Source organism: Trichoderma reesei, assembly GCF_000167675.1.
Source record: "Trichoderma reesei QM6a unplaced genomic scaffold TRIREscaffold_23, whole genome shotgun sequence".
Classification (NCBI taxonomy): Eukaryota; Fungi; Ascomycota; class Sordariomycetes; order Hypocreales; family Hypocreaceae; genus Trichoderma; species Trichoderma reesei.
Window position 1 is genome coordinate 61266 of NW_006711170.1, and position 25099 is coordinate 86364.

Sequence of the window (25099 nt, forward strand, 5' to 3'; positions counted from 1 at the left end):
GTGCGACGCTAGGAGGCACCCAGTCACGATGCAACAGGCAGCCGACGGGTTATTCTAGGGGGGGCGCCGCGGGGGCTATTCAGGGGGTAAAGGACCCCTAGCGGCACCCATAAGGCGGAGACGAGAGCGCTGACAGGCTGCTTGGTGGTGTCAGCAATCTGATGACGGCATAGGGGATTGATGCTGATTCGTCTCTCAAATCTTCACCTCCAGGTCTTTAACACCAGCATCTCACGGCCAAAGCATCAGGATCGGCCAATTCTCCGCCAGCAAAGATCCGGATCGCATCAAAGCACACCGGCGAGGTTCTGGATCTCCGCCTCAGCACAGCCGACCAGTTTCAGCCTTGTCGACCAACAAAACTCCCCGCCTTGTCGCTCGAGACAGCCACATGCTCCCGCAACAGCCAACGGCTCCGCGACGCTCGCGCCAAACGAAACACTGCTGGCGGCCATTGCCTCAATACGAACCCTCCGAACGACGCTTTCGCTCCTGAGAGAAAGAGAAGACAAAAATCACCTCGTATTGAGCACGAAACCACCACATTATACCCCCAGCAAACCCAAGCCGCTGCCCAACGACGACGATCTGTGCCCTCTTGGACACTGAACCATGGGTCCGGATAATCTTCGACCCGGCCTCTTCCACGAGACAACGGCAGACGGCCGATCCAGCGAGCCCCTGCTGTCGAAGCCCGACTCAGCAGCAGACGCGGGAGATCTTGGCGACAAGGACGTCGAGCGAGGCCGATCCTCGCGATCCCCCGGCGACGACGGACTCTCTGGACACTCTGGCGCGTCCAACTCCCGCTCGGCCTCGACGCCTCTGTACCCGTACGACTCCCCCGTGTCCCGGCCGGCAATGACTCGACGCTCGACGATGCGCAGCCGCAGCCCCGGCCAGCTGGCGGCCAGCTCGGCGCGCAAGAAGTACACGTACGCGGCCTTCTTCCTGGTGCTGAGCCTGGTGGCCTTTTGCATCCAGACGGAGCTGAGCGCCTACATCCAGGGCGACCTGGGCTGGGACAAGGCCTACTGCATGATGTTCTTCACGCACAGCTCCTGGGTGCTCATGTGGCCCGCCCAGCTGCTCATCCTGCGCCTGCAGAAGCGCGACATGCCCTGGCCGGCCTTTTGGCGCCGCCACCTGCAGCTCGTCCGCTCCACGGCCCTCATGGTCGAGCTGCAGACGCTCGACGTCTTTGGCCTGCAGCGGCCCGCGGCCAAGAGCGTGCGCTACCTGGCCCGCACCACGGCCTTTATCACCACGGCCCTGACCGTCGCCGGCCTGAGCTGGTACCTCGCCGTCAGCCTCACCACCCCGTCCGACCTCACCGCCATCTACAACTGCTCCGCCTTCTTTGCCTACGCCTTCTCCGTCCCGCTGCTCAAGGAGCCGCTGCGACTGGACAAGTCGGTGGCCGTCATCATCGCCATCATCGGCGTCCTGGTCGTGGCCTATGGCGACACTGGAGGATCCGGAACCGAATCCGACGCGCAGTCGGGCCAGGGCGGCGAGGGTGATGCCGACGTGGATGCCGGCAGCCGCTTCCTGGGCAACATCATCATCGGCGTCGGCTCCGTGCTCTACGGGCTATACGAGGTGCTGTACAAGCGCTTCGCCTGCCCTCCCGACGGCGTGTCGCCCGGCCGGGGCATGATTTTCGCAAACACATTCGGCTCCTGCATCGGCCTCTTCACCCTCACCGTGCTCTGGATCCCGCTGCCCATCCTGCACTGGCTGGGGCTGGAGATTTTCGAGATGCCCGATGCGTCCACATGCTGGCTGATTCTCTTCGCCGTGCTGGCCAACGCCACGTTTAGCGCGTCGTTCCTCATCCTCATCTCGCTCACGTCGCCCGTGCTGTCGTCCGTGGCGGCGCTGCTGACCATTTTCATCGTGGCGATTGCCGACTGGTTCATCACGGGCCAGCCCCTGAGCCCGGCGGCGGTGCTCGGCGGGTCCATGATCATCGTCGCCTTTGGGGCGCTGAGCTGGAGCACGTACCGCGAGATGATGGAGCACGAGATGGAGAAGCGGAGGGTGGATCTCACGGACAGCGATGAGGATGGGGACTTGAGCAGCCATGAGGACTGACTGGGTTGACCCCCCTGACGGTGTTTTTTTTTTTTTTTTTTTTTTTCCATTGACGGGGAGAGGGCCTATTTTTTGTTTCATTTTCTAGATGGCGCTGTTCATCATGGTATAGAGGCGTTTTCAAGAATAGTCTGTCTGGAGAGGACTTTTGTTTTGTGGGCTGGTCAGAGATTGTCTTGTGCATTTAGAACTGATGAGGAGTAGATCAGGGCGGCATTCCTGGACTATATACCATTGAGTTGCGTTGCGGTTATGGGCAACACGGAGATGTGACAAAAAGAAACTACCACACCAGTACATGTATTTACTTGCGAGAACTTGCTCGTACATGACCACGAGTCGGAGCATACTACTACTACTACGTACCTCACCACCACCTTACCCATTCATCTTGACGTTTAGAGTTGCATTCACCTTCATCAAGCATCTGGAATCACGGCACCGAGGTCGGTTGCCGAACATGCCCGATTCCGACAGCTCCGACAGGGCCCCCTTTCACTGCAACAGCGTATCAACACATCTCACTCGTCCAAAGGACTTTACTGTGCAATTCTCCGGTAGTAAAGACTTTCATATGACCTCTTCGGACAAGAACTTTTTTTTAATAACTCGTGTGATATTCCGAAATCCGATCGATACGACCTTGGGAGCTTGACCCATCCCTGAACACCAACCTTTTTGCAGGCTCCCTCAGATGACCCTCAAGGATCCCTCGATTGATAGCCCAAACGACCAGACGTGAATGCAATGATGAAAAGCAATGGCGACTTGCGTATCCTATGTATGATACAAGCATTCGACGTTGCAGTGGCAAATAACCCCCTCGACAATGGCAAAGAGGGGGAGAAGAGATGACAGAGAAACAACGGAAACGAGATAGAACGGTACATAACGAAGACGAGAGGAAAGGAAATAGTAAAAGAAAGAGAGAGAGAGAGATGAAGAGAGCTCCAAAGCCCCTCTTTAGGCGGAAATAGTGGTGTGAATAGCCATGGGCACCTTGTCCTTCCTCCGGACAAACTTGCCCTCACCAGCAACCTTCCACGTCGCGCCCGCCGCGAAAATGACATACCGCACAGCCTGCTCCCAGGCTTCCCTATCAATGGCGTCGCCCGACTCAAAGTACTGCAGGCTGCTCCACGAGCCCAGTGGAGGCGGGTCAAAGATGGCCATGATGAGCGATGCGTAGGCCGTGTTGCGCTCCATCCACAGGTCGGAGATGTCCATGGCGGGATGGCGGTAGTCGTCGCCGGCGAAGCTCGGCGCGCGAGGCACAATCTGGATGTAGAAGCTCTCGAGAGCCGGGATGCGGTGGATCAGGTCGTGGTTGATGTGGGTGGCGAGCGGGAAGATGGCAATGTAGGAAAAGGAGCGGAGCGTGTTGAGCAGCAGGTGCTGCATGGATTCGTCTCCCGCGTCCAGCAGGGCGTTGAGGAGGGAAGGGGGCACGTGGTTGAAGTATTCGTATGTCGTGTAGACCTTGACTGAAGAGCCTTCGTTGAGGAGCATCGACTCCCATGGACGGATGCTGAAGAGACTGCAAGGGACGCTCGTCTTGATATGAGGCCGAGGTCTGATGCTCACTGGTGTCTTCGAAGTGGCAGGGTGTCTCTCAACGGACTTGGCTGGTCTCGAAAGGGAGAGGATGTGGAACCGTTGGCGAAAGATCCAGCAGCCAGAGAGGTCCATTGGCCGTCCAAGCAGCGAGGCGAGGATGGCCGGAGAGCTGACGAGGTTGATGCTCAGGAGGTCCAGGTGGTCAAAGATGGTCTCCCATAGCCAGTTGTTGGACTGGCCTTTTGGGCGAGAATTTGGACCCGGCTCAATGACGAGATCATCGTCGTGCTCCGTAAGGATCGGAAAGGGGACATGGCTGGGCAGAACGCCGAAGCTGTTGTGGTGGCTCAGGTCGTCGCCAATGGCAGACGTGGGATAGTCGATGACGATAGTCAGGCTCTGGACGCACTGGTCGAGCCCAGAGCTGATCAGGAAGCGCAGGAACTCGAGCCCTTCAACCGTGCTCAACGGATCTTGACCGGGAGGCGGACGGATGATGTGCTGGAATCTCCAGATGACGTTGCGGAAGAGCAGAGGCAGGGTGCAGCGTCTCCAGAGGCGGCATACGAGGGACGCGCTCTTAAGGTCGCCACGGGGAGGCTTGGAGAGGGAGTCGTCGGAATGGTCGAGGCCTGGGATCAGGGCCGGATCATCGTACTGGCGCTGCTCGAAGTCGGAGGGCGTGTCGAGAAAGTCGAGGATGTAGGAGATGATTTCATTGGGGAGCTGGGCTATGGTCACTGCGGACGAGGCCATTGCTGTGAGAAATGGAGAGACGCGAGTATGGAGAGGAATTGTTGGAGCTGTCAGATGCTAACGGTAGACGACGATGCTAGAGGTGTTGTGGTAGAGGAGGAGGAGCAGCAGCAGCAGCAGCAGGAGGAGGTTGACGCTACTTGATGGCGGCTGTAGCAGTTTGATGGCAATGGGTTGATGATGGGAATGGTATGTAATGTCCGTGGTGACGATGGAGATGATGGGGGGGGAAGAAGCCTTATGACGGGCGAACCGGCCGTTGGTCGAGGGAGATGTCAGGAGAGTTTTGTCCGTGGCTCAAGCCATCTTTCCATCATATAAGGCACTGTAACACCTGTAGTGCCCGGGGCAAGATTCACGTCAGGCGCACAGCTAACGTCGCACGCCTCAAGCAAGGCAAAGAAGTCGAGGTACTCGTACAAGGACCGGGGGAGGCGCTCAATCGAGCCAATAGGGCGGAAACCAAGCAACCAGCGGCAGCGGTACCCTCGAGGTAACTCGCACGCACTCCCGAGCATGGGGCACAACAAAGGCTCGACATTAGCGCGCCGTACCGGCACATTAGCCTGGCAGTAGCTCGAGGCAATCCTTTAAGGTACCTGTAAGGTAGTAGTAGTATTAATCAGAGCCTGGAGGCTTGAGAGGGCAAGGGGGGGTGGTCAAGTCAAGTGCAGGTCGCCTCGATTCCCCGCAGAACCTTGGAAGCCGTCCAAATACAGAGGGTCGATTGGCGGCGGGGGGGATGGCGAGCAAAATGGGGGGAGAAGATGGAGCCTGAGGGAGTGAAGACGGCCAGTGAGGGATGCTGTTGGGCGGGTTGGGCGTAGGGGGTGGCTATGACGTGGGCTGGCCAGGTACCGGTACTTGCTGTGCTGCTTTCTTCCGATCATTGGAAGAGACGAGGTGTGTGTTCTCTGTATGTGTGTGTGTAATACCTCATATATCGGGGGTGTAGGTTAAGGTAGGTATCTTGGGATATTCTCTGCTGGCTGACTGTCTGCTTAGGTACATCTGCAGAAACTACATGTACATATATGCACCTACGAGTACTTCTGTCAACCGTCAGTCATCAGCCATTCATTGGCGATGCCCTCAACTCCCGATCTGTACGACCTCACACGCAGCTGGCGCTCTCTTGTTCCCACCTCTCAACCACCCCTTTTTTCCCCATCTCTCACTTCACATCTCCTATCCCTTTTTCCTCCTCCCATCAAACTCGCTAGCCCAGCTCTACTCGCTCGCCCGTCTTGCTTCCTCCTGCAGGTCAATGCGGATCCCTATTCGCCGTGTCCGCAAGGCCCGGCCAGGGGCAGCCGGCCTTAGTGCCACAGGTTCGTCGCATCCTAGCTTCTGGCTGCTGTATCAGATCTCAGATCTTGTTATGCAGCCCGCGTTGACCAAGTGCTGGATGTACTTGCGAGTACTTGTTCCCGACCAGCGTGTGCCTTATAGGTACCGTCCTACCTTGCCTTTGTGTTCTCTCCATTTGATGATTCCCGCCTGGATGCTGCATGAAGTGACCTCACTTCCGAAGCTTCTCACTCACCACCTACCTCAACAGGCACAACTACCTTACAGGTGCAGGTACCGGTACTTGGCACATGTTCAACCGTTGCAGCAGGCTGGCTGCGGCGACATATTGTATACGGACACCAAGCATGGAATCAAACCCCATGGGCTGCAGCTCGGGCGTAGAATTTCCCGACATGCCTCAAGGTACACGGAGGTACCTATTTAGGTAGTCTGATAGAGCAGCGAGGGGAGAGAAGAAGAAAAAGAAGAAAGAGCAATGAGACAACAGCAAAACAGGGAAGGCGGGGGGATGCGGCGGTAATCAGGCTCGATTGATAGGACAGACTCAGCAGCCGAGCCAGAAAGGATCAAATTTTCTCTCTTCAAGTGAGGTACTCTAACGATCTACAGTACCTACCTATTACTGCGATAGCTCGGGCATCGCATGGGCATGGATACCTACACTCCCTCAGGCATCACAGCCGCAGTGCTGCACGGGCCAGCCCAGAGCATCGTCCGTGGATGGGCCATGGAGGCCTAACCGCCATCAGCCTCTCCCTCGCAGCGGCGCGTGCGTCCGGCGATTGGCGATGTCGACGTTTGTTGGGCCTTGAGGGCTGTTGGTGTTGTGCCGTGGCCGCTCTTGACTGGAGGATGGACGCGGAGTGTGGTATGTCATTGACGCAAGGGAGAGGCCAAGACGGGCATCATAGTAGTAGTACTAATACGAGAGAGAGAGAGAGAGAGAGACGGTGCGAGAGAGGGAGAAGAGAAGACGAGAGAAGAGAAAAGGTCAGTGTGACAGCCGCATCGGAAGCGATTCGGTACTTGTGTCGACAACCTCGATCTAGATGCGGCATTGTCGGGTTGCACAGGTCGCATTGCCAGCGGCCCCTGGCCGACAGACACCAAATCAGTGTCTCACAACCCTGGTCTCAGGTAGGATGCACTTATCGGCACATGTCTCATGCACCACCTCTACAGTACAGGACAATCGAGTCCAGTATGTAGGTATCTGCCTTGTTGCTGCGTCATTGCGTTGCTTCTGCCAGTGCTACACTGCCATTCTTGCTGCTAACATGACGACACGAACAGTATCACCACCATGTCCTCGCATACTCGCGCTCCGCGCTCCGAGTCGCGAGTGCCCGACGCTCTGCTGGAGCCCTCTCGTCGAAATCTCCTCACCCCCACAACGTCAAAACGCAGCTTCACCACTTCCCGCGGCCCACCGCCGGCCCCAAGCCAGCGTCTGGTGGGTCGTTGCCGCGATCCGCGTGGACGATATTCTGGGCCTCCTGCTGCTCTGCTTGCACGGACTGGTCCGAGGGACGGTGGCACGAGGCACGAACCGCACGGCACGTTGGACGCTGCCCGCTTTGGCCATGTGCGAGCTTGCGTACTTGCAACATACATCATTACATACAGCGTCCCGTCCTTGGTGCCATCAGCATACATGGAGTCTGCCTCTACCCGTCCGGAAGCCATCTTAGTCGCCCCGGTAGTAGTAGTAGTAGTAGTAGTAGTAGTAGTACTGACTGACTGACTTGTCCATCAGACGACAGCTGCTTCAATAGTCTGGCCGTCACTGGCCTGTCTGCTCCACACTCGCTCTCATGCTCCGCCTAAACCCCGAACCTTTTAAGCACTTGGAATACTACAACGCCGACCCCCTGAATGGCATTTGAAGACACTACTAGAACGAAAAACAACAGCTGCAGAGCCGACCCTGGCCAAGCTAAGTTGTTCCATGTCATGTATCACTTCGGGAGCTCCCATTGGAAGACGCTCCTGAGCGCGACGTCAAACTTGCCAATTATCAAGGAGACAAGGGTTCATCTTTCTGCTACTGCTACTACCTTACCTATTATGCCAGGCTAATACCGCCTCACTTCAGCACCTCACTTCGCACTTCTCGCCAGTTTGCGTTCGATTACCCGCGTTCGATTGGCCCTGTCGATTAGCCGTCGTTTTGCGCCTCGTCTCAATCAGTCGACGCCTCGGCAGACCGTCCGTCTTGGTTCTTTGCCGCTTTACGAGCTGTAACTTGTTCGTGTCTCGCCCTCTGCGCCGCCTCGGGGACACAATCGATTCAGTTTTGGTTCCGATAGTGTTGGCAATGAGCAGCGGCCGATGCAAGGTAAGTCCAGGTCGCACCAGGAGCGTAGGCGCACGGCATATGCAGAAAGCGTCTATGGGCTAGCAGCCTTAATGTCCGCACCTTGATAACACCGAGATTGAACTGGCACTTTGTCCGACCATTTGTTTCCCTGCTGCTGCCTTTGATGTCCTCCTGAACGCCAAGAGATGACGAGTGCGGGTAACACCAGGCCACGGCTCCTATCCGTCTGATGTTCGCCCGCTTCCGGGATACACTTGCATCCAGTGTGTGTGTCTGCTCCTTTACCCGACCTTTGGGTGTCACTCTTGGCGATGCTCTAGGGGTCTCCGTCTCCATCCTGCCAGAACCGTTTCCGTAAGGGCCCCATGTAAGCCAGACTCTGCATACCTAGGTACCCTCACGTGAAGACTGCCATCTGCACAACTGAGCTCAGCACCAAGGAACGCTGCCCAGGTTGGGGACTCGGATTTCTATTAGGTAAATGATAAGCTGGACGACGATAGTAAGGCGAGTGAGGGGAAGAACAATAGAAACGGGCGAGTGCCCTCCATGACCGCTTGACGAGAAAGGGCATGCTGCTAAAAATAATCCCGGTTGACTTGTCTTGGTCTCTATGTAAGGTTCTGACAGTCGTTGACTTAAGCAGCCTAGTGGAACAGGGAGGCAGAGAGATTCGAGGCCTTGTCAGTTTACGTGCCGACAGTGCCGGTGCCTTTTGATGGAGAACTTGGCATGGTCCCTTTGAACGTCGAGGATGGAGACGGCGAGGACGGATGAAGATGGGGAGATGAAGATCAAAGGGTCTTTGCCGACGCCTAACGCCATCAAGGCGTGTCGAAAGAAGGAAACCTCCCCTCGCAGCTTTGTCTTCCACGTCAAACATGACTCGTAGCGAAGCAGATGCGTAAAAGGAGGATCACATGCAAAGTCAAGCGGTGAATGAAAGGAAGCTTGATGGAACAGTTTTGCCAGCGGGAAAATTACACATCACACTCACATGTCTCAGCTGGGAGGGGGGAGCAGCAGCACCAGCACCAGCAGACAAGCTACTGCAAGGTGAGAGGACAGAGAGAGAGAACGTACGACTTGCGCATGTAATACTCGGCGTTGGCGAGAGATCGCTTAATGGCGGCGTTGGCAGTCTGGAGAGCTGCATGGGAGAAAGGAGGAGAGCTGAAGAGACACCGGCAGATGGAGGAGAGGGTGCATCTCTTAGCTTGTGACCTATCAACTCCTGAAAGTCGACAGGGGGGGGGCTGGGCTTTTGGCTGTTTATCCTGCTGTAGCTGTGCTGTAGTGTAGTGTACATGTTGTGTACCTGGCATATGCCGCTCCTTGTTGATGTATCACATGATGTTTGAAGGCTGTGATCTAAACTTGATGGATGGCTTATCCCGGTCGGTTGCCTTTTCGATTGTTCGATTGGATGGCTTTATGGTAACCTTAACAGGACGACACCGACTCTTGCGATGGACAATGAACCTAGCAAGCTATTTCTCACTGTGATAGGAGTCAATTTTCCGTTTCTCTGTAAGAACTAATACAGAAGGATTGCCTTTCTATAAGCTGCAACTGATGATATGTGGTATATAGTTTTGAAAGGTGCTGATGGGACGCTATGGTGTTTCTCCATTACTTGCCTACTTACCATGCAATACTGAACTACCTATCACAGGTGCTGTGAGATGGCAACCATTTCAGTGCAGGAAAAGTCAAATAGCCGTTTCTCTTCTACTCTTCAGGCTATCTCTTTCTTTCTTTTTCAAAAAATACTTTAGCTGGAACGCATTTAAAGGGCGACTTTGCTTGAAGCTGTGGATTACATGTGATTCGGCCTCTAGAAGCCCCAATGAGTTGCTGATATCAGGCACGATAGAATCAAAGCAGACAATTTCTGAGTAGACACCTAGTCTATTTCAGTTATCTAAACTTAGCTACCAAGCAATTGAGGAGGCATCCCTCATATTCTCTTCAGGAGGGCACGTTTCTCTTGCGTAAACGTTCAACTTACATGCGCGCACAGATAGATACGTAGGTAGGCTATCCGACGAACAAAAGGTGCCGAAGATCCACCGCACCGCACCACACACTTAGTTGCAACTGCGTGAAATGTCATTGAATGTAAGATTGCAACTCAAGTCACTCCATCTCCATCTTCATCTTCATCTTCATCGTCAACAAACATGTCAGAACCGCCTCGCGCCCCTCTGCCGCCGCTGCGAATCGGCACCCGGAGGTCCAACCTGGCCGTCGTCCAGGCCGAGGGCATCCGCGACAGCCTGCAGCGCATCGCGCCCGACCGCGCCTTTGAGATTGTCGCCCTTCACACGCTGGGCGACAAGGACAAGTCGACGGAGCTGTACAACTTTGGCGCAAAGAACCTGTGGACGGCGGAGCTGGAGGACAAGCTGACGTCTCGGGATCTGGATGTCATTGTTCACTGCCTCAAAGGTTGGTCATCATGACACAACTTTCCTTGCTGATTGGAGTATATCACACTGACTGCAAGAGCAGACATGCCCACAAGGCTGCCTGAATCGTGCGATCTGGCGGCCATTCCCCTCCGTGACGACCCCCGCGATGCTCTCATCGTCAAGGCGGGCATGCCCTACACCACTCTCAAGACCCTTCCCGAGGGCGCAATCGTCGGCACCTCTTCAGTCCGCCGGTCGGCCCAGCTGCGCCGCCTGTACCCCCATCTGCGCTTCGCCAATCTGCGCGGCAACGTAGAGACTCGCCTCGCCAAGGTGGACGATCCAGAGAGCGAGTACACGTGCATGATCATGTCCGCCGCGGGGCTCGAGCGCGTCGGCCTCAAGCATCGCATCAACCAGTACTTGGGCTCCAAGGACGGCGGCATCTTGCATGCCGTCGGGCAGGGAGCGCTGGGACTTGAGATACGAAAGGGGGATGATGCGGTCTTGGAGCTGCTTGGTCGGTTGGCGGATGAAAAGTCGACGCTTGCTTGTCTTGCGGAGAGGGCGTTGTTGTATACCCTTGAGGGGGGTTGTACTGTTCCCATTGGGGTTGAGACGGAGTGGGTTGGTGACGGGGCGCGGGTTCTGAGGATGAGGGCGATTGTTGTGAGTCTGGATGGGACGAGGAGTGTTGAGGACTCTCTCGATGCGGAGGTTCGTACGAATGATGAGGCTCGGGCGTTTGGAAAGGAGTTGGCGGAGAGGCTTGTCAAGGCCGGTGCGGATGCGATTTTGAAGGAGATTGTTGCCAATCGACCGCCCAAGAATTGAAAATACCTTATGATAGACTCACATATAGTATAGCTAGCAGTTTGTAGATGTATATAGATCACCCTCCTCTCAGAACGGCATATAGAAGAAGCATATACTATCACTCTTCACTGCAGACTCCTTGATTCGTTCTCAGCGTGATTTGGAAGAATACCAGCAAGCTTTCACAGTCAAATGCGATATGCTGCAATGCCTCATCCCACCACTGACTGGTAGTTATATTGCCAGCTTCACCCCTTGCACATCAGACACTACCTATGCAGATGCAGCAGCAGTCCTGGCCACCGCCTCCTTGATCATTTCATCCGTAGCATACCGCCCGATGAGCTCACTCTTCAACTTCTCATGCGCCTCCCTGTCCTGCTTCTCAATCATGTCCGCATCGTTCGCCGTCAGCGGATGCGAATCCGTCAGCTCGGCCAAAACAGACACAAACATGGCATTCTCCTCGTTCGCGCCACCGCCCCACGACTTGTACTCGTCGTCCTCCTGCAGCCCGCGCATGATGAGCACCGTGCGCTCAAAGCCAATCGCCGCGGGCTCAAACGTCACCGTAACGGTTGCGCCGTCCTCGCCGGCGAGGAACTTGTGTGCCGTGGACAATGGGATGGTGCTGTCTTGGCCGACGCTGAGGTTGAACTCCCGCATGGCGGCCGCGTCCTTGACGCCCTCTGGCGCTGCAATGATGGTGAGAGAGCCCGAGTGCAGCTTGAAGTTTTCGGTAAAGGTCTTGTGGTAGTGGGGGAATGTGGTTGAGCCCGGGCCGAGGTCTGAGGCGATGACGGAGCGCTTGCCGCCGTTGAGGAGGCCTGATTCAACGAGGGTGGGAATCTTGTCGGGCATGGCTAAGGAATGTAGTGATTTGAAGGAGATGTGATGTGGCTTTGATTGGGAAGATGGTAGGCGAGTGTTGCTCCTGGCATTGACTTGAGATAGTTGAGGTTGAGTTGAGACTTGGACATCAGATGGACGCGGCAACAGGTGTCTCTCATATATGTAGGTGGTATCTGAGACGAAAGCATGAACTTGATTAAGCCTTTACTCGTAGTGTATCCCACGCCGGTCTATATTCTGACTTGTCGTATAATAAACTGCATGTCAGACTGTTCTCTAGCTCCATCGCCTCGAAGAATAACAGCTTGTGAGGCATAGTCAACCAATCACTCATACTAGTGACTGTCACTTTTTATCAATTCATCCAACCGTCTTTGGCTCTCTGAAATAGTTTCAACTCCGTTTCTATAATGGGGCTGGAAACAGAGAATTGCTGACTCGTAATCACCAGTCTAGAAGTGTGTAGGTTCTCAGAATTACCCCGACTAGGATATCCAGAATAGAAGCCAAGGATTATGTCTTCTTAAACCGATGCCCGTTCGACACAAGACACACGAAAGCTCCATAGACCCATTGGGCATGAATATGTATAAGACGCGGGGGTGATTACGGGATCTACTCACTATAGAAAGCTCAATTGGCTATAACTCCTCATGAGGAATCCTTGGCCTCGAGTTATCTGAGTGGCGTCATGCCGGCTTACAACCCGCAGCTTGCAACTAACGCATAGTGGTGCTTACACCACGAAATGGGCAAACGCCCGATTCCGTGCTGGTCAGAGGTAGGATCTCAATGGACAAGGTTACGCCCATGCTAGTTCTATCGGTGTGAGGCTCATGTCTGGGAGAAGAAGGAGCCTGTGTGGAGGTTCAGTATTTATTGCTACTGTGAAAGGAAGTGGTCCGATATTGTGAAGTCTGATGAGATGGGGGTTTACATGATCAGTTCAGCAATGTTTCGAAGCACTCACATTGGCACTCAGATTGAACCAATGGTGTGTTTGCGTTGACACAATTATTGAAGAGGGATTCAATACCCTCGCGCGCCATAGGGGTTTCTGGTAATGGATGGATATTCTCGTCATGGGTCCCACGAGCCTCTTACTTGCCATATCACGGTCATAAATACCAAAAAGAATTTTCAGGGCCTTGTAACATGGTAAACTTCCATGTTACAAGTGCCTATGCCATGACCAGAAACCTCCATGGCGCGCGATGGTAGTGTAAGAAGCTGTAGGGCTTTACAGCATCGTCCCCTGGTGGCCCTGGGCAACAGTCAGATTGGTATTCATGGAGAGTTGATAGACGACATGTACTTTCCTTCTGAGACGTACAAACTAAGTTGGAGTTGCCCGGATCGTTCTTACTTCGATATTTCAAGTCACATGCAACTTCATACGTACCAAAGATCAAACAAAGCTTGGCTTTGCAAGCTCTGCCCTTGGTTCTGTTATTTCTTGAATCTACTCTCAAGATAACGCCAAGAGGCGCCAGTTTGAGAGCAAAAGACACCCGCAGCATTTTTATCGATTTGTTTCCGACTTGCCAATAAAGGTGGCTATTGACTCCATGTCAGTCCATCCGTCAACGAAACGCAAGCCGTCAGCGACTCCTCGCTCAGCACCTCATATTCTCCTTTCCCAGTCTGCCGATTCGAAAACAATGTGGATTGGCGCACCTTGGTCTGGCTTGCCATGGGAGATCCGACAATCGATCTTGATGGTGGTTGTACGCGACAAGCACCCTGGCTGGGCTTCGCTTGCATCCGTCTGCACAGAATGGCAGTCGGTCATTGAAACAGAAAACCTCCGAAGAATCACTTTGGATGAAGACAACATCAAGGGTCTGCAGAAGAATATCACAAAGGAGAGGCGGAATCGGGTGCGGCACATTCATCTCAATGTGCGCCTCCTGCCCTACGAATGCGATCGTTGCCGGGAGGAAGAGGACACGATAGAAATGGGCGTCAACACTGGCTTCGTAATCGGGCCTCTCTACAAGCTCCTCAAAGTTCTCAGCACTTGGCCGGAGCGGCAGCCGGGAAAGGGACTCAAACTGGAGCTTAATGCGTACTCCGACAGCGATTGTTTACATTGGTATAGGCATTACTACTACGGAGCCCCTGTCCAGACGTGGAGATCTCTCATCCCTTTGCACGACCCTCACCACGGCTGGACCAGCGGCCAACGGACAGAGACTGGCTTACCGAGTTATATTTGGCGAGTCTACGGGCTCATACGAGGTGTCGGCTCATAGGATACAGCGCCTGCTCCAGTCGTCACCAGCTTCGTGATTCGCCGTTCGTTCCGCCGCTGTATCCTCCCTTCGGTTCTGACGAAGATACTGCAGATGATGCCTTGCTTGGAAGAGTTGATATACGAGCCATGGCGAACGTGGTACTACGCGTATGATGTGCTGTTTCATTTGGATCCAGGTGCGTCGATGCTCTTGTTCCCTTTCTATATGAACAACGTAGCTTATTGCGATTGGAATTACGCCTCTGACCAACTTTTGGCATACCTCTTTTGACTAACATGTACTTATAGACCTGGTGCTGGACATTGACGCCCCCGTAACGACGATACGGAAACTGGTCATTTTCGAACACACCAATGATGAGCTATCTGTCGCGTTGAACGAACTGCCTGGCTATGGCAACTTTCAAACACAAGTGATTCCCATAATCACCGGGGCCTTTGCTTGGGCAAGCACTGTGTATGAAGAGATCTGGGTGTCGCTCTTGTTTGACGCAAAGGTCTTCTTCTCGTGCTGCTTCGAAAACTACACTTGGTGGCACTTACGATCCTTGTGCCTGACATCTCCGGCGCTGAACTCGGGATCTCCCGCGGAAGCAGCTGCTCTACTACACGATGCCGCAAGGGTTGCCATGAGAATGCCTATGCTGCACACGTTGGTGCTGTGGAATGGCGAGGAGCAGGGGCAGGCGTGTGCTTTCATCTATCGAGCCTCGAGCACGGGGCCCTCCATTACTTGGCGAGGCACCTGGGATATTGGTTTGTACCTCACTTCTGTGATTGTCGACGCATGGAAGGCTGTTGTCTCGCAGACCGGTTGGGAGGACATTTGCGTGTGCTCTGAGCCGGTAAAGGAAGAGATTCGGTTTTTGGGGGACGCCATCTACTACTTGCGGTTGCCGTGCCAGGTGATTGAGCCTCAGTCTCTGTGGGAAATGCGGAGGGAAGAGAGGATGATTGTCCCCTCGTCGTTGACCGAGGTTGAGTGAGATGCGATTTCAGATCTGTGTCTCTCAATCAGGCTGCTGTTTTTCTTTAACTCTTTTACAGAGTTTAAACGCTCTTTGGATGGTTGAGATTATCCCGGTCCAGAGACGGTTGGAGTTTGGATTAGTCTTACCAGTGCTGCTTTCATTATCTATTATGATCGATAAACGTTACATGGCTAGGATAGCTCTACGAATAATCATTCTGGATTCCATACATTTCCGTCGGAGTGTTCCATCATGGTACCAATTCAACGCCAACAAGAACACCAAATTCCCAATCTCCCAAGACCCTACAAACAGTACAATATCCATCCCTCCAAGCTCAACCTTGGCGGTTACACATCTCTTGATAGCAGCATGCGTACAACCATCCCAAGGCCGCTCTTTGTAGCTCGATAGCTCGGGAAGATTTACCTCAGGAATTCTCACCCTCATCATCAGCGAGTTTCTCGCCAATACCCTGATCGTCGTATAAGCGTACTTGACCCAATCCGGGATCTCATCTCCCGCCTCATCGTCCGCGTTGCCACTATCGTAGTTCTCCTCTTCGTCTTTTCGATGGCATCAATGTGTATCCGCACCGATGTGCGACTGCAGGTAGTCGCGCAAAAACAAAACTCGTCTCCCTCGAGTCCAGCTTCTTCCGGGTCAAGTAGACCAAAGAAGCAAAAGAATAGCTAGCTTCTCTAGATCTGATTCTGGAGACAACATCTATTGCTGAATCTTCTCAATGGTCTTCATGAGATAGAATATCCAGAGGAAATTGTTCGTCAGTCTGGTCGAGGTGGCTCATATATGCCGTGCTCAACTGCCGCATACAGCTTCTTTCTCGAGCAGTAAGTGTTTATGGCGGGAATGGTAGGATAGCATCACCCCGTCAGCGCCAGCGAGGGCTCACGAGTAACATCAACGTTGCCGTCCGCTGCATCAATAATGTCGAGTAACTCAGAAAGTACCGTCTCGTATCTTGGATCGTCTCGCGACTTGAATCTGCAGATGTTGGAGTGATTTGATGGCGATGCAATGTCAAGCTCGTTGCTCCATCCCAGCCTAGCGGAGTCCTTGTCTACTATCTAGAAAGTCATAATGAGACGTGAGTTGATGGTTAGGGAGGCAAAATCCTGGATGGCATGACCTACACATCTACTATGGCGAAGCATGCGTTCTGTTTCATAAAAGCTTCGTATCTTGAGATTTGCCCCTCTATAGGCAAATGAGTCTGAAATGCGCTTCAGCATCTCCGAGTCCGCTTTAAGATCCTTGATCAGCTTCGTGTTACACTTGAAGCCAAAAGTTGCTGCGCGGGCAATTCGCGGCCTGAGGCTGTCCCAAAAGCTGAGGTTTAATCCTCTATGAGGCGTCGCCATGAACACGACGCCTTGTAACCTTGCGAGCATCGGTCCATAGTAATCATGTTGCTCATGACCCCTGACAACAAGCTGCTCCTGGTCAAAAACTCGTCTCATCAACTCATGCGGAGTTCTCATAGCACGCACCTGTTTGAACACCAACCCACCAAGACCATGACATACGAAGACGAGAGGCCGCTGCTTCTCGGCGCTGGTCCTCCGTTTGGCTCTCAGCGCAGCGAGTAGGGTCGATGCAAAATCGCGGATATCTGTATTGCTCCGACTAAGATGGGTTATCGAGTTGTAGCCATAGCTGAGAACCCTGGCATTCGGGACATCCTTTGGAAGACAGGATGCATCGCTCAGCCAGTTGCACCCCGTCTTCTCATCGACCCATGTATTTTCGTAATGTCCGTTGAGCCCGTGAATAGCGACGATGTCGACGGCATCGCTCCGATCCGAGGGTTGGCTAACGAGCTCTATCAAGCCATGGATACGCTTTTGGTTCGTTTGTACGGGCAGCCCAGTGAATTGCGAACGGGCCTCTTGCAATAGATCGTCTTGCGTAGCATCTATCTGATGTTGCACTGCAGACGGCGGCTTTCCGTTTGCGCGACTTGACTTCTTCTTATCGTCGCCTCCTGGGACGTTGAGGGGCAACTGCTTCAAGATGCGGCGCATAACTGGCTGATGAAGATGACCCTCTTTCTGCCTTTTTCTCACAAACAAGCAAGCAAGTATGGTCGTACGAAGGGTGATGATGATCGAACAAAGTCAGAAAAGGAGCCCAGCTAAGAGACATTCTTGCATTGTGATTCTTGTAGCTACAAGCACTGCCACGAATATCTGCAGGCAGCAACACTGCTCTACCTCGAGAGCCTCATCTTTTCGTGCATTTTGGTGAGTCCCTGGTCGCAAAATCGCCGTGTTGGCTGGCGTTGCAATCTTCCCATTGGCCTGGATCCTGGCGCGCAGGGTATGGCTGCATGAGAGGCCGCATGTTTATGGATGGGCGTCTAATACAAGCACCCTCACCAAACCACAAAACCCCTTGTATGAGGCATTTGGCTTGTCGTACAAGCATATGAAGGTAGACGGTCACAATCTTCCACATGAATTTGTGGTGGAGAATGGTTTCTTCATCATATTGTATTGTCTCAAGCGATGGCCTCATGCTTACAAGTCAATGGTGGTGTATACTGCTAGAAGCTAGAAGAAATGAGGCATTGGGAATCAGAGAGAACCAAGGAAGACGGAAATGATTCTCGAGAAAGGCGGGGGGTTCACGCACAGCTGCTGCCCCGGTCCATCTCCACTATGTAAAGACGGTAGCAAGCTAATATTATACAAGCAATCTCTCTCAGAGGATGGTTGCAAGATGCGTTGATCTAGCAACCTAGGCCCTGCAAAGTCAACTCGGGCCGTGTAAGGCCATTCTAGAGCTTTCATGTCCGCCATTTGCGGACATCTAGCACGTTGATGGACAGAAGCACATGTATTGTCTCTAGCTGAAGACGTTGAGAGGAAGCATATAACTCTCACACGGGGGAGCCGACAAGCGGGGTTTACCTGCAATCCATGACTTTTCGAGGACTTTTTCGCTATGATCCTTGTACTAAGCCTTCAATCTACCATGATCATAGAATAGTACCTATAATCTGTTGAAAGCTTCCAGATACGTTCTGAATCAATAAGCAGAAACAAGCAAATGCCAAAGAGAAAACAACTTGTGGTGCATAGACCATAACCGCTCGAATAGCAAACCTTCAATTACGCAAGTAGAAAGACCATCAATGAGGTCTTCACCTCTCCCTATCTGCCTAAATATATAGCCTCCACTTCTTTATAAGCGAGCCCATGACAAGACTTTCAATGCCGAGATTCTACGTATTTGATGGCACTCTGTGTTGCAGTGCAGCAAGATGGCAGGTTTGGCCATGAAGATGGACCTCCTTGATGGAAGTATAAGAATGAGCTCAACCACAACAATTGGCTTTGTATATGCCATCTGCATCGCGCATTTCCATCCGAGCATCTCCACTCGTAACCCATTCAGTCATCATGCGATCCAGTGTCCTTTCATCTATAGCCCTTGCTCTGCTTTCTCAGACAGCCAGGGCTGACACCACGCTTTCCATCGACCCAAACTCCAACTGGGGAACCTGGGAAGGCTGGGGCGTATCTCTCGCCTGGTGGGCAAAGGCCTTTGGCAACCGCGATGATCTAGCCAGTGTCTTCTTCAGCAGAAACAATCAAGCCGTCAATGGCCAGACTCTACCCGGCCTGGGCTTCAACATTGCTCGATACAACGCCGGCGCATGCAGCAACAACAGCTACGACGGTGCCACCATGGTGGTTTCGCCCAACATTAAGCCATCTCGACAAGTGGATGGGTACTGGCTCGACTGGGCCAGCACCGACCCTTCGTCGTCGAGCTGGAACTGGAACGTCGATGCCAATCAGCGAGCAATGCTGCAAAAGGCCAGAGCAAACGGGGCCAACATCTTTGAGCTCTTCTCCAACTCCCCCATGTGGTGGATGTGCAATAACCACAATCCGTCGGGGAGCGGCGCAACCGACAACCTCCAGTCGTGGAACTACCAAAACCATGCCGTTTACCTTGCCAACATTGCTCAGCATGCTAAACAGAGCTGGGGGATCGAGTTCCAATCAGTCGAGGCGTTCAACGAGCCGTCTTCCAGCTGGTGGACCGCTGACGGTACCCAAGAAGGTTGCCATTTCGGTGTGTCGACCATGGCCACAGTCATCGGGTATCTGAACACAGAGCTTTCATCGCGTGGCTTGTCATCGTTCGTGGCTTCGTCCGACGAGACCAGCTACGACTTGGCCATTTCAACTTGGCAGGGCTTCAACAGCTCCGTCCGGAATATTGTGAAGCGCATCAATGTCCACGGTTACCAGGGCAGCGGTGGCCGGCGTGACACTCTCTACAGCCTTGCGAGCCAGGCTGGTAAGCGGCTTTGGAACAGCGAATATGGCGATTCGGATGCGAGTGGGAAGTCCATGTATCAAAACCTGCTCCTCGACTTTACCTGGCTCCATCCCACTGCCTGGGTCTACTGGCAGGCCATTGACGGCGCCGGCTGGGGACTCATTGTGGGTGACAACGACCAGTTGACTCTCTCATCGGCAAGCACCAAATACTTTGTCCTTGCGCAACTCACCCGCCATATCAGACCGGGCATGCAGATCTTGTCTACCCCTGATGACAATACCGCCGTTGCTTACGACGCTGGTTCTCAGAAGCTTGTCATTGTCGCCGCGAACTGGGGCAGTGCCCAGACCATCACTTTCGATCTCAGCCGTGCCAGAACTGCGGGCAGCAATGGTGCAACAGTGCCACGATGGAGCACACAGACAGGCGGGGGGGATCAGTACAGGAGCTTCACGGACACGAAGATTAACAATGGGAGGTTCTCTGTGTCTTTTTCCAGTGGTCAAGTGCAGACCTTTGAAGTCAGCGGCGTTGTGCTGAAATAGAAGGGGGTAGCATGATTGCATTCTCAAGATTGAAGTTGTAAAGCATCAGTTGTCGAAGGGTCTACACTATGACAACGAACGGAGTAAGATGTTTGAGATGAGATGTATGGGTATGCACAAGCCTACTTACCTATATGCTTGTCAATATCAATACAGACTTTCACATCTGGGGCATTGTCATACTATCCTAAACAAAGCAACAACGATGTGGCGTATCAATGTGGTCAATGTAATCAAGGGGGAGACATACAAGAAGTTCAGTAACACGGCACAGTCACGTAGCCTCCACCTTCATCACCACCCAGGTTTTGCCATTGAAGCTTCTATGAATGTTAGATAGGCGTCACGTTTATTATGGTCCAGGAAACAGTTCAAAACTCGAGTGCCGGAAATCATGCCTGTACCACAAGGTAAGGCGGTTTGTCCAGCCTTGTGTGAGGTATCGTAGGGTATTCAGAGCAGGGATGGTGGACAAACTGAACAATTTAAGCAGGTAGAGTTAGATACCTATATAGGATTTAAGTTTGCATCAGTCACCATGCAACAATCTGGGCTCCACAGCTCAGAGTTAGCTGCCAAATGCCCTTATGGCTCAGGGGTAGAGCGTCGCACTCGTAATGCGAAGGTCCATAGTTCAAATCTGTGTGAGGGCATGTTTTTTTTTTTGGCTTTTTTTTTTGCTTTCTTTTTCTGAACCTTGATTGTTCCAGTCTTGACGCCAATACTCGAGATTTAATAGAGACCTTTATCTGGCTTCGTGCTTTCCTTTTGTTTCCTATCTAAATCATCGACTTTTTCCTGAGATTATAGCTTTCGGCAAGGCCATTCTTGGGAACTGTCCACATCTTACTTAGGGGAAGTGTCGATAAACTCAGGTGTTAACCTCCGCATCGCCCCACCTGCGAAGGCCGCCTTGAAATATTTTGGACGTCCAGCAGACTCGTTCCTCCATCTGCAGTCGTGAGACTCCGTGTAATTCAGAAAGAGCTCGCGATCTTTGCGGGCTTGAGAGCAAGATGCTCGTTGGCATCTGTGGCAGTACGCACTTCGTAAACCAAGTGAAATTTTCCCCAGAAGAACACAGTGACTAACTGGAGACGCAGGCATATGCTCAGGCAAGAAGACGGTAGCGCAATATCTGGTTGAGCATCACGGCTTCAAGCACCTCTACCTACAGACCCCTGCTGTGCCAGTCAAAGATCAGCGGGCTACAGACAATTCATCTCCATCGTCAGACGGCAGCAATGTGGCCTCCTCAAATGCCCTCGCTGTGAGCAACGGCAGCACCTCCTCACACGTCTTTGCCACGGCCGAAGAGCTACTGGACTTTGTCACTCGACGATGGCGCAGCCGCTTTGTGACGACGGACATCCCCACGGAAAAGGTGCTGGACGTCTTCATCCGCCGGCCATTCTTCCTGCTCATCTCCATCGACGCTCCGCTCACCGTGCGCTGGCGGCGTTTCCAGCAGCGCTCCAAGCAGCCCGAGCAAGCCGCCATCAGCCTCGAGGACTTTGTCGCGCAGAATGACCTGCACCTCTACGACCCTGTCACAGGCCTACAGCCGCTCATCTCGCGGGCCACCGTCAGGCTGCTCAACACTTCGTCCTCCCTGGCTCATCTCTACGCAACACTAGGGAAGCTCGACATTCCCAATCCCGACCGCATGCGGCCAGGCTGGGACACGTACTTTATGGAACTGGCGTCTCTGGCTTCTCAGCGATCAAACTGCATGAAGCGCCGAGTCGGCTGCGTCCTGGTTGGCAGAGAGCGGCGAGTCATCAGCACTGGATACAACGGCACGCCGCGCGGGTTGCGAAACTGCGCCGACGGCGGCTGTCCCCGATGCAACGAGGGCAACAGCTCGGGAGTCGGACTGGCCACCTGCTTGTGCATCCACGCCGAGGAGAACGCGCTCCTGGAGGCCGGGCGGGAGCGTATCCGGGAGGGTTCCGTGCTGTACTGCGATACGTGCCCGTGCTTGACATGTAGCATCAAGATCTGCCAGGTTGGCATCGCGGAGGTGGTGTATGCTCATGGGTACAGTATGGATACCGAGGCGGCAGAGGTGTTTAGACAGGCGGGCGTCAAGCTACGCCAGTTTATCCCGGTCAGTGATGTTTTACTCTTGTTGAACTTGTGAAAATTGCTGACGTTAGAGACAGCCTCCGAACGGCTTGATTCACTTAGAGAAGATGGAGCTGTATTAATTCACATACATGTATGGTAACTGAGATTACAGTATACTGCCATATAGCTAGGTCCTGGAAGCGTCGATAGAATAAAGTCCTGGAGCTACTCAGATACGCATGTAGGCTGCTCCAACACGACACTGATGATCGTGGTGTACGATATGATTTCACATGTACATCATCCAAAAGTCATCGGTCCAACATACTGCTTGATTACCTTTCTAGGTACCTTGACTATATATGAAGCGCTAGGTGCACCACTTTAATTCATGAGGACTCTTTTTATTTGTTCAGACCATGATAAATGCTCTGTGTGTTTCATGCAATGCTCCATCTTGGAGGAGACATGATATGATTGCCAATTGTTGTAGGGTAGTCCACGCTTGGACCTGTACTTGTTTTCACGAGGTATCAAGTCAATGCAATAATGGAATGCAGTCAACCATCCCCCTCGATCAACTACCTGGCAATGAGCCTCTGTCCTCATCCTATGAAATTGAATTGCTATTGCGCATGAGAGCTGCAGCTTCACCTCGTCCGAATGACTTTGCGCCTTTGTACAAAAGAGCCACGGCTGCCAGACCTAGAATATGACCATGGTGAGACAGAGAGATACCGCAGGCCATATGACTGTGCACCAAAGTGGCCTGTCATTCTAGGTAGCTTTCACCAACCATGGTCTGATTCAATCATTCACTTCGCTCAGATATCACTTGGGAAGAATTCACAAAGCGAAGGGAGAGGACAACCACACAATCTATCCCGAACTGACCACTTTGTACGAACCAAGAACACCGCGAGAGTGAGACATCGCCCTTGGTGAACCGACATTTGAAGTGGCATAATACTAGTACTTACACTTACAGTCATAGTTCTCCCTTGAGCGCAACCGGGTCTGGACCAGACTGTGCCGCTGGTGTTCAACTGACAGGGTCCGGAATGGCGACCCGAAGAAGCGAAATGAAGCGTTGAGGTTCATAAAGGGGGGGGGAGTCTACCCTTCAAAGCACAGACTTGAGCAGCAGTGACGGAGGCATGTGAGTTGGCTGGCTGGAAGGTACTCGAGTCAGGCACCAACCCTAGCCTCAGTGGTGGGACTTTGAACGAAAGCTGGAAAGCTTGGAAATGTGAAAATAAGGGTCCAGCTTGAAGAGTGGGGTCGGCCGGTGGTGGCTCTGTTGTCTGGTGGACGACGCGGAGGCAAAGAAGCTGTTATCAAAACAAAACAGTGGCGACAGCTTCGCATGCTTCCCGAGTGGCCATGGTAAACAATGACGCTGTCTGTGTCTAGTCGGTGGGCGAGGTGGCGATGGTCCCCTCTTTGCCTGAGGAAGCCGAAGAGCACATACGAGTAGAGGAGGCTGGGCCTGTAATGAGACATACACGAGCAGAGATGGAAGAGTGAATCGGCCTGTGTCGCTTGCATGGCGGCTGAGTCGGCGTGGAACATTGACCATTCATTCTCCATGCTTGCAGCACTTTGCACAGTAGCCCGTGCCACCGGACCCTGACAAGCCTGGCATCTGGGGGACGGGTGGTGGCACAGGCAATCGAGCGTTTCAAAGTAAAATGGAAGAGAAGATGCAAAGCAAGAAGGTCGTTAACAGATATGCAGGGAGAGCCCGAAATGGGTCGGCCAACTGTAGTATCTGTCAACGCAGTCTCCAGGCATCGTACCATCCGATCCTTGTCACTTTGATCTTCGATCCGCCCAAGGCTGAGGCGCTGGACTTGCGTCCGCCAGCGATCACTCTCGGTGCCCCTCCATGGCCTCCGAGGCTGAGATGGTGCGTCAGATGCGGCTGTTGGAGACACGGAATCGAGCCTGGGCGCTTGTTTCATGGACGCCTTGACCGATGCAACGCCAAACACGAAGGAGGAATGCTGCATTGCGGCGATGTGATACTACTAGTATGTAGGAATACTCCGGTGCTGAGAGACTGAAGTGTCCGCCTTGAAGCTGAAGCTGCCCAGGAGGCGAGGTGGGGATCGACGGGAAGCCCGTTGGATGCCAGAAATGCAATGTCGTGCCCGTTGCAATGGAGGGGAGGATATCTGACAGGTGATGGATGGGATACCACGGCTCTGCCCTTGTGAATGAAACTGTTAGAGGTAAGTTATGGTATGCTGCAGAGCCGTATTCTCTCGATATCCACAGCATTTGCACGCCCAACGAAAGACGAGTATCTAGCAGTACTGCGTAAACATTCATTCAGTTAAAGAGCCTCGAAAGTTGAAGATCTGCTCGATGCAGCGCCGCATCTCGTGGCCCTGGATCTGTATCTGGATCTGCAGGGCTCAACTTGGACCTCAAATTCTGCCGGGCGGAGAGCAGGGGCCGTGGCCAAATGGGCCCCACTTCGGCTGGCTGAAGAACGCGTTCCGCGTGTCGCGCTAGGCCCACTTGGGTAAGATGATAAACAATGCAGGAGCTCAGTCGCGCCTGTTGCGCCTCCCGCACTACACTACCTACCTTACGTAGAACCTAAGGTAGAGCCTCTGGGAACTGCAGTGGGCAAGTACTACGTACGAGGTACCGCCAACGTCGACGTAAGGCAGTAGGGCCCAGCCAGCTCTTGCCAGCTCTAGAACCGTCACCGTCGAGCAACTTCCATGTGCTCGCACTCGCACTTGCCCTCCCTTCAGACTCCGAGTCCGACTCCGACTGCGCCTTCGCCTTCGACTCAA

The 25099-nt window shown here is 53.3% G+C and overlaps 8 protein-coding genes across 8 annotated transcripts; 5 read left to right on the top strand and 3 right to left on the bottom strand.

The window, feature by feature from the left end:
• Positions 1–879: 879 nt before the first annotated feature.
• Positions 880–2097, top strand: TRIREDRAFT_67941 (uncharacterized protein; the record flags this gene model as incomplete). The annotated part of the gene is made up of 1 exon (XM_006968383.1): positions 880–2097. One exon carries the CDS (start codon positions 880–882, stop codon positions 2095–2097), a length of 1218 nt encoding a protein of 405 aa, XP_006968445.1.
• Positions 2098–3060: 963 nt separating this feature from the next.
• Positions 3061–4410, bottom strand: TRIREDRAFT_81149 (uncharacterized protein; the record flags this gene model as incomplete). Its single annotated transcript, XM_006968453.1, has 1 exon — positions 3061–4410. One exon carries the CDS (start codon positions 4408–4410, stop codon positions 3061–3063), a length of 1350 nt encoding a protein of 449 aa, XP_006968515.1.
• Positions 4411–10227: 5817 nt separating this feature from the next.
• TRIREDRAFT_110890 (porphobilinogen deaminase-like protein) lies at positions 10228–11292 on the top strand (the record flags this gene model as incomplete). The annotated part of the gene is made up of 2 exons (XM_006968384.1): positions 10228–10495; positions 10559–11292. The coding sequence occupies 2 exons, from the start codon at positions 10228–10230 to the stop codon at positions 11290–11292; spliced, it is 1002 nt and encodes a 333-aa protein (XP_006968446.1).
• A 255-nt stretch (positions 11293–11547) lies between these two features.
• TRIREDRAFT_110891 (uncharacterized protein) lies at positions 11548–12135 on the bottom strand (the record flags this gene model as incomplete). Its single annotated transcript, XM_006968454.1, has 1 exon — positions 11548–12135. One exon carries the CDS (start codon positions 12133–12135, stop codon positions 11548–11550), a length of 588 nt encoding a protein of 195 aa, XP_006968516.1.
• Positions 12136–13787: 1652 nt separating this feature from the next.
• TRIREDRAFT_67958 (uncharacterized protein) lies at positions 13788–15369 on the top strand (the record flags this gene model as incomplete). Its single annotated transcript, XM_006968385.1, has 3 exons — positions 13788–14257; positions 14389–14453; positions 14672–15369. 3 exons carry the CDS (start codon positions 13788–13790, stop codon positions 15367–15369), a joined length of 1233 nt encoding a protein of 410 aa, XP_006968447.1.
• Positions 15370–16238: 869 nt separating this feature from the next.
• Positions 16239–17614, bottom strand: TRIREDRAFT_110893 (uncharacterized protein; the record flags this gene model as incomplete). Its single annotated transcript, XM_006968455.1, has 4 exons — positions 16239–16442; positions 16509–16865; positions 16902–17430; positions 17589–17614. 4 exons carry the CDS (start codon positions 17612–17614, stop codon positions 16239–16241), a joined length of 1116 nt encoding a protein of 371 aa, XP_006968517.1.
• A 1165-nt stretch (positions 17615–18779) lies between these two features.
• Positions 18780–20219, top strand: TRIREDRAFT_110894 (glycoside hydrolase family 5; the record flags this gene model as incomplete). Its single annotated transcript, XM_006968386.1, has 1 exon — positions 18780–20219. The coding sequence occupies one exon, from the start codon at positions 18780–18782 to the stop codon at positions 20217–20219; it is 1440 nt and encodes a 479-aa protein (XP_006968448.1).
• Positions 20220–21235: 1016 nt separating this feature from the next.
• TRIREDRAFT_67929 (uncharacterized protein) lies at positions 21236–22362 on the top strand (the record flags this gene model as incomplete). Its single annotated transcript, XM_006968387.1, has 2 exons — positions 21236–21257; positions 21323–22362. 2 exons carry the CDS (start codon positions 21236–21238, stop codon positions 22360–22362), a joined length of 1062 nt encoding a protein of 353 aa, XP_006968449.1.
• Between the last annotated feature and the right edge of the window lie 2737 nt (positions 22363–25099).